Source organism: Brienomyrus brachyistius, chromosome 14 (genome assembly GCF_023856365.1).
Source record: "Brienomyrus brachyistius isolate T26 chromosome 14, BBRACH_0.4, whole genome shotgun sequence".
NCBI classification, from domain to species: Eukaryota; Metazoa; Chordata; class Actinopteri; order Osteoglossiformes; family Mormyridae; genus Brienomyrus; species Brienomyrus brachyistius.
Window position 1 is genome coordinate 21,710,191 of NC_064546.1, and position 12,220 is coordinate 21,722,410.

General features: G+C 50.5%; 1 protein-coding gene across 1 annotated transcript in view; it reads right to left on the minus strand.

Moving 5' to 3' along the window:
• Positions 1 to 8,056: 8,056 nt before the first annotated feature.
• The window catches only part of pacrg (PARK2 co-regulated), a 69,586-nt gene continuing 65,422 nt past the window's right edge, over positions 8,057 to 12,220 (minus strand). The window contains exon 5 of the mRNA XM_048975633.1: positions 8,057 to 8,351. Within this exon, the coding sequence (XP_048831590.1) occupies positions 8,191 to 8,351 (161 nt within the window). The 3' untranslated portion in view covers positions 8,057 to 8,190. The remainder of the gene's footprint in view (positions 8,352 to 12,220) is intronic.

Genomic DNA, 12,220 nt, shown 5'->3' on the forward strand with positions numbered 1-12,220 from the left:
CCAAAAGCGTTCGGGTCACTACCTCCCGATTGGCCAGACACGTTTCTAACAGACACCGTGGTTTACCAATGAGAATATCACAAACAAATGCATAGGGCGGGCTAGAAGTAACAATGGGTGGCATGAATCGAATGATCGACGTGCGCGGTGACCAATTGCTGGGAAGCTACTTTAAAAATACGACTTGGCGATTATTCAAAGGTTTCTTAAAAATATGAGTTCGAGCTGTTGCACGAAGGATAGAAAAAGTATATAATCAATCTGAACGTTTTTGGTGTTTTTTTTGGTTATCAGTTACGACGAAAATTAATATTCTTTAGTCGCAGTTTGGCTCTGACCAAATAGTTTCATAATTAACATAATATTTTCCCCAATGATATTTCCTAATTAGATTCTCTTTTGGGTGATATCTGTGTGAATAGCTTCTCTGATGCCAGGTTTTAAGCTGTGTTCATATGGCTCGTTTTCCCCCCACAGCTTTCTTGCATTTGTTTTTAGTCTATTATTGGAAGCTCACACAGCAGCACTTGTACTTAACTTGGCTCAATGACAGCTGTATGCTTGTTAGGTATTATCTACCCCACATGAACGTCGCTTTGGACGAAGCGTCTACCAGATAAATAAATGCGATGTTAAACCACGTCATTCAAGCATGGATACTTCAAGAAAAACACATATCGACCGCACATGGTGTTATCTAATCTTGTGACAAATGTATTTATAATAAAAACAATCGGAAAACATAATATCTTAACAGTTTCTATAAACAATATACCTAACAAAGGATTTCGGTCTCCAGGTGTGTAAAGTTTGGTCACTGGTATACTATTACATTACATCCAGGCTGAAAATACTTTTCTTCACACAGCCTTCGTTGTGGGCTGCAATTATAGGTGTTCATTATTTCTAGTAAAAAAACCATCTCGCATTGTCTTCATTTATAAGCATTGAATAACGTATTTGATAAACGGTAACGTCTTTTAGTTAGTCAAAGGGCAAGAATTGGTGTGGGAAAAATGCTAGTAACGCTATGAGATAACGTTAAAACTAACCTGGACAGAGATTTGTTTTAAGGTAAAACAGACAACAGATCATCATTCTGCCGCGATGTTACCTGGCTGAATTCAGCCAGGTAAATCCGGTGGGTTTATTGACATTCAGCAAACAGCCCGGCCAGTTCCTTTGGTATAACACACTGCTATGCTACACAGAAACGCTGATGAACACAATAATACGAATAACACACCGATCAACCATAACATTAAGACCCCCGTCTATTATTGTGCAAGTCCCCCTCCTACCACCAAAACACCTCTAACCCGTCCAGACATGGTCTCCAGGAGACTCTGAAGGTTAATGTATCTGGTAGGATGAGGTTAGCAGCAAATCCTGTAACCCCTGTAAGTGGTGAGGTGGGACCTCCATGGATTGGACTTGTTTGTCCAGAACATCCCACAGATTCTCGATTGGACTGAGTTCTGGGGAGTTCGAAGGCCTAATTATTAGAGTTATACCTTTGTGAAGCACTTTGAATTGCCTTGTGTCTGAATTGTACTATTTAACTAAACTTGCCTTGCCAAGTCAATACCCTAAACCGTTTTTATGTTTCTCAAACCATTTGTGAACAATTTCTGCAGTGTGGCAGAGTGCATTATCCTGCTGAAAGAGGCCACTGGCATTGGGGAATACCACCGCCATGAAGGGTTGTACAATGTTTAGGTAGGTGGTACGCGTCAAAGTGACATCCACATGAAGGCCAGGACCCAAGGCTTCCCAGCAGACCATTGCTCAGAGCATCACACTGCCCCCGCTGGCTTGCCTGCTTCCCATAATGCATCCTGTATCATCTTTGCCCCTTTTAAATGAGGCACACATACATGATGTAACGGAAACGTGACTCATCAGGCAAGGCCACTTCCTTCCATTGCTCCATGGTCCAGTTCTGAGGCTCGTGTCCACTTTGGCGCTTTCGGTGATGGACAGGGGTCAGCATGGGCTTTCTGACCGGTCTGCAGCCCAATACGATGACTGTGTGTTCTGACACCTTTCTATCACAGCCAGCATTAACGTTTTCAGCAGTTTGTGGTACAGTAGCTCTCCTGTGGGATCAGACCGGAGAGACCAGCCTTCGGTCCCCATGCACACCAATCACCCTTGGGCGCCCATGACCTCTGCTTCACCGGTTGACCTTCCTTGGACCACATTTGGTAGGTACACGCCAGGAACACCAAGACCTGCCATTTTGTAGATGCTCTGACCCAGTCGTCTAGCCATCACAATTTGGCCCTTGTCAGAGTCACTCAGATCCTCACACTTGGACATTTTCCTGCTTTCAACACATCAACCTCAAGAACTGACTGTTCACTTTCGTAATATATAATGGCTCCCTTGACAGGTGCCATTGTAACAAGATAATCAATATTATTCACTTCACCTGTCAGCGGTTTTAATGTTATGGCTGATTGGTGTATAATTAACTGCAGCAAAATCCATTGAAATCCAAATCTGATCAGACTTTTAGAAATAATGCAAAAGTTCACATAGAGAGAATTAAACTGTCCTCGGTACCAGTAAATGCGAAATAATGAAACACGCAAATCTTTTGTTTTATTCATCGAGATACATGCTGACAACTTCCACACTCTTCTCCAGGATGAAAGACACAATTCAGAGTCATTGCATGCTTTGTACTCCAGACTGAAAATTGTGTTTTTGATTTTCTGCATTTAATTAGCTCAATGAATTAGCCAATGTCACAAGCCACCCAGAGATTCACGGCATTGAACGAACCCCCAGTCCTTCAATGTTACCCTCGATTATTCCAGGAGAAGTAATTTATTGCTTTGCATTTTAATTTCACCTCCCGATGTCTGCAGGACTTGCCTAAATGTGAGCTTTACCCTTGACCCCAGCTCACCTTCTTCATTCCTTCATAGCTGTGTTGTAGGTCTACTCCAGTTATCTTGGGAGAGATATTCACGGACATCAAATCCCTCCCCTGCCTTGACACCGAACAGATCGCCTTGTCAGTCTGTCATTAGAGATTGACAGGAATTCCTCCAGACAGCAAGGCCTGTCCGGGACCCAGCTGGCCGGTGTCTTATCACAGAAAGTGCTGGGTCCATCCTCTGGAGTGAAAACAGGCAAACGCTAAATCCTGCACCCCCATTCCCACCCCGTCAGGCATATTTAACACACCTACCCCTACGCCTGCGCTGTTTCTGTGCAATAAGAAACCAAAATCGGAGGCCAACACCGTGGTGAATTCCGAGAGGCATTTTGACCAAAATATTATTTTTTTTTACCACGGACATGCTATTTAACTATGCAGCCTACATAGTTGTATTTCTCAATCGCAGCATTTCGCCACAGACACAGATGAGTCTTGCCACGGACACGTTTGGTTTTGTACGGATGGATAAGCCAAGGATTCCTGATCAGCAGTGGTGCTGCAGAAAATTTTGAGGGTGGTCAATCCACACCGTGTCTCTTCCGCTTGGAAAATAAAATGCCACGTTTTTTATTATTTGGGAGTAGGGTGGTGACAGGAACGACCATATATTTATTTCCACCCCTTACATCCGCCACTGCTGATCAGGCTAAATCTCTCCCTGTTTCTTTAAGATACACGTGTCATTTTTCATGGGGTTTGCTGGTTGTTTTTAGGGTTACCTTTCAAAAGCATCCATGGACAAGTTCCAAGATTCTGTTATCAGAAATATTTAGCATTTATTTAAAACATTGAATGTGCCTTTATGCTTATTTGCATCATGCTCATGGTAATTGGTTCCCCACTGAGCGTCTGTCAGGGTTGCGTCATGCACTGCTCTTTGCATGCGCTCCTGTGACTCTTTAAGAGAGATACTAATCCCACACAACATCATGTTTTCATCATTTTTTAATGACACGGACTCCATTTAAAAATTAATCCAATTAGCAGTGCAGTTGATAGCGATTTGGCATGTGTCTGTCTTCTTTCATGAAGAGGACATAGGAGGAACCTGTGAGACTGGCCATCGCAGATGAGCTCACTTCCTGGGTTGGCAGGAAGCCGGCTTTTGGAGGGGGCTGGCCATCGCAGGGTCACTGCAACCACAGTGTCGTTTATATGAATAAAAACTACAAAGCACCAATCACAAAATCAGCCACACAAAAAGCCTTTAATAAAGAAGCTGTATTTGCAATTTATGCCATAGTCACAAGGATGATGACGGGCCCTCCTCCATGCATGGGAATGTAATCAAACGGGCCATGCCTTTTGGGACTCCTGCAGTGTGGTTTCCTGTGACGTGACCAACAGTGACTGGGGAGGCATAGTGGCCTCAGACAAAGCCCCTTTGTTGTGGTTCTCCACTTATGTGATTCTCCAGCAGCTTTTAGCTGTCCGGCTGGCCTGACATACGCCTCGGAGGGGGTATGAGACGGCCACAAGTTGAAGGTGCTGAACTCACTCGTGCTTGCTGGCTTCTGGCTTTATTAAGCGACGCCGTTCTCTTGCCTGCAGAGCTGAGTCTGTATCTCATCTTCCTGTTTGCCCTACTCTGTGGGCCAGCTTTCGAGGTAGTTCCCCTCACTGCGTCAGTTTTCCAAAGTCTTTGACACCAGGAAGAATGAAGGCCTCTCTCAGGACACAGAGCACAGGGGCAGAGAAGCACATGAGGCCGTGTTGGGGGGAGGGGGTGAAGACGGAGGGCCCTGCTGCAACCTTGACAGGGAGGGCTGTCAGTGCGCTGCATGCATATTCTCCACACTGGGTGGGGCTCAGCGTAAGTCGAGTGACGGTCGCTCAGTTTCATAAATCGGCCAGACACCCAGCCCAGCAAATATTAGCAGATAAATCATTCATTCAGCGATTATAGCTCTGCTTTCACTGTAACTGATTCCAGCATGTATTATGTATGTAAAATCCCAGGCCACTGTCCTCTGGAAGGGGCCATATTCCCAGCTCCCGAGTCGCTTTCCTCTCGATGGGGCCGTATTCCCAACCCCCAGGCAACTTTCCTCTGGAATGAGCCGTATTTCCATCCCACGGGTTGCATTATTCTGGAAGGGGCTGTATTCCTAGCTCCTGAGTCGATTTCCTCTCGATGCGGCCATATTCCCAGCCCACGGACCACTTTACTCTGGAACGGGCCATATTTCCAGCCCCCAGGCCACTTTCCTCTATATCCCCAGCCTTTGGGCCATCTTCTTCTGGAATGGGCCATATTCCCAAGTGCACCTCTGACAAGTCTGCATGTGCTCTGAAAGCTGCGAGGCTCCTACACCATTGACTTCAGCAAGACAAATGGCTCCCTGAGGGTAGCTTGTTTCCATTGCAGCGGTGCTCTCCCTTCCTCATTGTTGCTGCTAATAGTTTGCCTTTGGAGAGCCGCTCTGACAGGCATCCACATGTGGAGGAGGTGGCCCATGTTGGGGGGGTGGGGGCTCTGTAGGCCGGAGGAGGCTGAGAGCCGTGAATTCAACAGACTCAAGGAGCGCAACATGCACAACACACAAGACACACTTTCACACAGACTATGCACACACACACACAGTGCTTCACCAACAGGACGTACGGCCTCCCCCATGTCCCCTCACTGATCCTGTGTGCTTCACCAACAGGACGTACAGCCTCCCCCAATGTCCCCTCACTGAACCTGCATGCTTCACCAACAAGACGCACAACCTCCCCCCATGTCCCCTCACTGATCCTGTGTGCTTCACCAACAGGACGCACAGCCTCCCCCATGTCCCCTCACTGAACCTGCGTGCTTCACCAACAGGACGCACAGCCTCCCCCCATGTCCCCTCACTGATCCTGTGTGCTTCACCAACAGGACGCACAGCCTCCCCCATGTCCCCTCACTGAACCTGCGTGCTTCACCAACAGGACGCACAGCCTCCCCCATGTCCCCTCACTGAACCTGCGTGCTTCACCAACAGGACGCACAGCCTCCCCCATGTCCCCTCACTGAACCTGTGTGCTTCACCAACAGGACGCACAGCCTCCCCCATGTCCCCTCACTGAACCTGTGTGCTTCACCAACAGGACATACGGCCTCCCCCATGTCCCCTCACTGAACCTGTGTGCTTCACCAACAGGACATACGGCCTCCCCCATGTCCCCTGACTGATCCTGTGTGCTTCACCAACAGGACACATGGCCTCCCCCATATCCCCTTGCTGAGGGCTCCTGCCTCGTTACTCTGATTGGCTCTGTTTCTTGTTTGGGATTCCATACCCTCTCCGTTTCACAGATTGCCAGAAACCTAACCTGGTCGCTCTCCTTTAATCCTCTGTGGTGTATGCTGCATATGGAAAGCATTAGAGACAGTATTTCTGGGAACTCAGACAAATTTCTGGAGACACGGTAGCCATTTGTTGATCATGGCTGATGCTTGGCTTGAGCGTGGGGCTTGTTTGGGATCTGCCAGTCTTCCTGAGTTATCATGTGAGGGCTTGGGGCTCATGCTACACGCTAAGCCTTCATTTCATTCATTTTTCTTTATTCCACACTTTGCCATGTGACTTGTTAAATTTGTCTGTTACTTGATAAATTAAATGAAGGAACGACTGGGGACAGAAGCAGAGAGGTGCAGACGCACAACATGCAGAGGTTGGAGGTTGACTGGGACACACATGTCAATCTTTAGGAAAATAGCCAGGCAAATGGGACCATAACCCACACTGTTTACACTCTGAAAATTAAAAAATGGGAGAGAATTATGTAAACGCCTCAGGGGAAATAAATAAGGAGGCATTGTTAAGAGGCAAACTAATTTTGTTTGACAGGTTTTATTTTGAGGTTTAATGTGCAAGGGTTTTGTCTGTAAACTGGGACGCAGGCCCCTTCCCCACGGCTGACCCGACGTGAGGCACGTGAGAGGCGGCCTGCTGAGGCTGATCAGACAAACACAAAGAGAGGATGTTTTCTGCGCTGCCCCCCGCAGGCCTTTCCCCACCCCCTTGTCCCCAGGCCATTAAAATGTTCTGACTGACAGCATGGGCGCTCCCCGCCTTTTGCCGCTTGTTAACTTTCAGGGTTCATAAAATCCCCGAATCACAAAAACAAAATGCCATTTTACGCAGATTAATTCCCCAAATATGACCTAATGGAAGAGCATGGGACAGCAGTCAGGCTCACAGGACGGAGGGAGGCTGTGAGGGAGGCCTCAGCCGCCCCAGGCTGCCTTGATGGTGTGGAATGTGCTGGTCCTGTGCATGCGGCACTGATTCTGGCCCTCCCCCCACAGTCCACTGCCAGGCAGGTGAGGGAGCACAGCGCCGACAGACAGACTGTGGAGATGCCCCTCCCCCATACCCCTGATAACACCCTGATACCACCACAGTGAATATCACAGGGGAAGGAGGGTGTGTAGCCCACTCCCCCAGCACGGTGACCCGTCATGGGTGCAGCTGGCCCTGCTCCGTGTCCGATGCCCCCCCCTCACTGCGGGACAGCTGTGGACTGGTGATCTCATAGGGGTTGGGTTACCAGCACTCGATCCACAGGGTGCCCAGGATGCTAGGCTAATGACACCCCCCCCCCCAGGCATCTCTGGCGGGGTCCTTGGCCTGAAGCACCTCCCCCTCCCCCATAAATGATGCTTGCTCCCGCATTCAGGTCTGAAAAACAACCTCCGCAGTAACTGGCGGCGTTAGCGGGAGGTATGCGGCTGGTTGTCATTCCAGCGGCCGTTTCCCAGCAAGCCCAGGCTCGCCCACAGACATGGGCTCCTCCTTCACAGACCCCCTTCCTGCCTTAAATCTAGTGCATGCTGACAGTCACTGTTGCTGAACTGCAACTTTTAGCTGTTAAGTACAAAGGACGGTCTGGCAGCTAAACGTGCCCTGGTGTTTCCCGCCTTGTCTTGTTGTGCCGTAATTACTGCAGCTAAATTGCAGCACTTCAACGCCGGAGTGTCGGCCGCTATCGTCTTATTGTTTTAACCTCGAGGACGACAGGAATGGACGCCTCTGATTTCATTCAGCCCTGATGAATCACATCGTAGCAGAAGTGCGGCAGTGGGCAGATGACCGAGGAGGGACTGAAAGGAGACGAGGAGGAGCAGAGTAAGGAGAAATAACAGTACTGCTTTAATGAGGCTCTTTTTGTGTGAATGGTGCAGCTTGCAGATGTTTAACATGTTTCCCAGGACAGGAGGAGGGCGGCGTGTGGAACTCGCCGACGGCTCTGCGAAGCAGCCCTCAGTTCAGCAGACAGGATTCGTACGTGGGGACCATGTACTTGATGTTGATGAAGGCGTCCTCTCCCCCGTAGCGCTCAAACACCTCCAGCGTCTCCTGGATCAGATCGCCGACGTTTTCACGCTTCTGCTGGCTGTAGTCAATCCCATCTCCGGAGTTAACTGGCAGCACAAAGCAGCAAACAGAAGACTTGGAAACAGGCAGGAAGATATGCGCACACACACACACACACACACACACACACACAGAGCTACATACGCCTGCATTCCTGTCTTTGTGAGCTCTTCCTGTTGACCCTATTGTACTCTAATTAGTGACCCCTAATCCCCAATCGGCAAAACAGAAAACCTGTTTTTGTTTTTTTGTGGAAGCGGATGATGGTATTAAAAAAAAGATGTTTTCCACACACACACACACAGACAGACACACACACAGACACACACACACACACACACACACACACACACACACACACACACACACACACACATACAGACACACACACACACACACACACACACACAGACACAGACACACACACATGCACTGCACCCCACCCCACACCTTGCCTCCACTCTCCCAGGTGACAGCAGGTACTTTCCACATTCAGGACATGTATATTATTATGGGATATTATTGTCCACCCAAGATACTAGCGAGAGCAAACACAATAACTGGGAGGAAAAGGTGCCAGTTACTCACAAGGGGAGAGACCCCCCCTCCCCCCCCAGGAAGTCCAATTAGCGGGTACACAACTAATTGGTGTGCTTGGCTCACATGACCTTTACACGATCACCAGTACTGATCCAGAGATGAATGAGTGCAGGGGGTGACAGCAGGGGTGGATGCAGCCTTTCTCTGCCCCCAATACCCCTGGCCTGGGTGCAGGCTGCTCAGGCTTAATGCCATACGGAGGTTTGTAAAACTCTAACCTCCCTTCAAACCTGTTTAGGAAAAGTGAGTGCAAATTCCAAAACTGCTTGGCCATAAAATCAACACCTGAAAGCAGTAAAAGAGGTGGAGTAGGGAGCGTCCCCACACGACCTGCCGCGAGTGCCGAGTGTGTCCGCGAGACCAGCACCGCCTCTGTGAGGTCAGCGAAGATGCCGGTCACAGCTTCATACGACTGAGTGAGCCTCAAACTCCGGAGCGGCATGTGGGCGCTGAGGCGCTGGGCACAGGCGTCCTAGGGCTGATGTTCCTGAACAGTAAAAGCCCCTTTCCATGCCTGCTCACACGAGCCCCCTAAACACTGTTCTTCCATTTGACAGGAGAAATGACAGAACTGCATGAGCCAAATGAAAGCATCACGGATTCAGCCACTTAAACAAAAAGAGAGCCCAGCCTGGTCATCGGTGCATGCGGAGGAGCCCCAGTGTTTACGTGGCTTTTCTCTACTGCTATCCCCCCTCCCCCCCCGGTGCCCCTTCACCCTTGTTGTCACAGCTGTATAGCACATGCATGTGAAGCCACAAAGCACACCCCCCTGTTTGTGTTAACACTCTCCATCTGCCATACGGGGCCAGGGAAGTACTCTGCGGAGAGGCGGAAGCAGCGAGCATTGTGGGAAAAACCCAGGGGGGACAATGCGTGCCCCATGGGTGGCCTGGCGCGCATCACAGTGGGGCCCCTGATGGCTGCAGGAATACAGAGAAACTCTTACAGGTTTCTGGGAAAGTGGGCAGCTGGATTTTCCCTGCGGCGACATCCACAACTTGAGTCACCAAAAATCTTTATGAGTGAAAAAATCAACAGGAAGAAACGCGAGTTTAATTTGGCCACACGTTGCTTTGAGGGATGATTCGATCGATGCAGCACAGTGCAATTTTTCGCCTTCTGTGGGGATTATAAAAGGAACCCCACGGCACATCTGGCCGGAAAACAGAGAACAGAAGAGGAAGAACCGTGCCTTTTGTGAGCTCTCTGCTTACAGGCGGCCTTATGACCTGGCTGCTTCCCCCACGGCCCCTCTGGCTCCTTCCTGTCGCCATGAGCATGGGGCAGCTGTGATACTGTTTTTCCTGCTCTCAGCAGTGATTTTTGCCCCACCTGTCGAGCCTCTGAGCTCCCCCCATCCCCCAACTGTTCCCCTTAGCTTCAGAAGTGAATGGATGGGGCCCAACCAGGGGGAAACGGGAGCAACAGCTGCAGGAGCGCCCGCGTTTCCATGCGAAGATGATGACCCCTCACTTTATCTGGGGGGAGGGCCCCTCTCTTTGCTCACAGTAGTTTCTCCAGATAGGGTTTTTCTATTTTCTGTTTTTTTCTATTTGCCTGAATAGGGACCCTAAACAGAACAGACGGAATAACTGTGACCCAGAGTTAAAAGCTGCATAGTGGCAGCAAATGTGTCAAAAGCCAAACTCTGCCACCCATTTTGAGAGAGGAGGTGGAGGACCCTGGTCCATGTGACCCTTCCCGGGGGCTAGAGCCACCCGCACCTCCTCAGTAATCTGTTTAAGCCACTTAGGAAAGCAGCTTCCACCAGTGAGAAATGAGGCCTGCTCCGAGTGTCCAAGATTATGTGCAAAAGTGAGAGCATGTGATTTTCGGGGGGGCTGCCACTATCCCACAATGCTCTGCGGCTGGCCAGGGTGACCGGGCTAGCAGGCCAAGCCGCACTCCTGCAGGAAGCTGGCCCACACTGCTCCGGAGAGGCGGGGCCAAGGGTCCCATGGCCCCGGGGCTGATGTGTCGCTGGCCATGCCAGGCTGGCCCCAGCGAGGGGAGGCAAGGGGGGCACATGAGGCCCTGGATTATGACATTCCAGAGCCCCCCCATCCCCAAAGCACAGCTGTGGCTGCGGTTCACACAGAAATCGGCACCCTGCCCACCCCCACTGTGACATTCTTCCCCCTTCCACTGGCTTCCTGTCTCCCACACAGTCGGCTGCAGTGGGGCTGGTGGAAGCAGGGGGGCGGGGGTTTGGATCTCCTGAATAATACCAGGAAGCTGCCTTCTGCCGCTTTTCTTAAAGAATTCAGCTGCTTATCAGAGCCCTTCATCCGAAGCGGCATCACGTGATGTCCTATACAGGCCGCTCGTCCCGAGGCATGTGATTGGCCGGTGCTCATACCGAGGCTGTGTTTGGCTGGTGCTCATACCGAGGCATGTGATTGGCCGGTGCTCATACTGAGGCTGTGTTTGGCCGGTGCTCATACCGAGGCTGTGTTTGGCCGGTGCTCATACCGAGGCATGTGATTGGCCGGTGCTCATACTGAGGCTGTGTTTGGCCGGTGCTCATACTGAGGCTGTGTTTGGCCGCTGCTCATACCGAGGCAGTGTTTGGCCGGTGCTCATACCGAGGCATGTGATTGGCCGATGCTCATACCGAGGCTGTGTTTGGCCGGTGCTCATACTGAGACTGTGTTTGGCCGGTGCTCATACTGAGACTGTGTTTGGCCGGTGCTCATACCGAGGCAGTGTTTGGCCGGTGCTCATACCGAGGCATGTGATTGGCCGGTGCTCATACTGAGGCTGTGTTTGGCCGGTGCTCATACTGAGGCTGTGTTTGGCCGGTGCTCATACTGAGGCTGTGTTTGGCCGGTGCTCATAACGAGGCATGTGATTGGCCGGTGCTCATACCGAGGCTGTGTTTGGCTGGTGCTCATACCGAGGCATGTGATTGGCCGGTGCTCATACCGAGGCATGTGATTGGCCGGTGCTCATACTGAGGCTGTGTTTGGCCGCTGCTCATACTGAGACTGTGTTTGGCCGCTGCTCATACTGAGACTGTGTTTGGCCGCTGCTCATACTGAGACTGTGTTTGGCCGGTGCTCATACTGAGACTGTGTTTGGCCGCTGCTCATACTGAGACTGTGTTTGGCCGGTGCTCATACTGAGGCTGTGTTTGGCCGCTGCTCATACTGAGACTGTGTTTGGCCGCTGCTCATACCGAGGCAGTGTTTGGCCGGTGCTCATACCGAGGCATGTGATTGGCCGATACTCATACCGAGGCTGTGTTTGGCCGGTGCTCATACTGAGACTGTGTTTGGCCGGTGCTCGTACTGAGACTGTGTTTGGCCGGTGC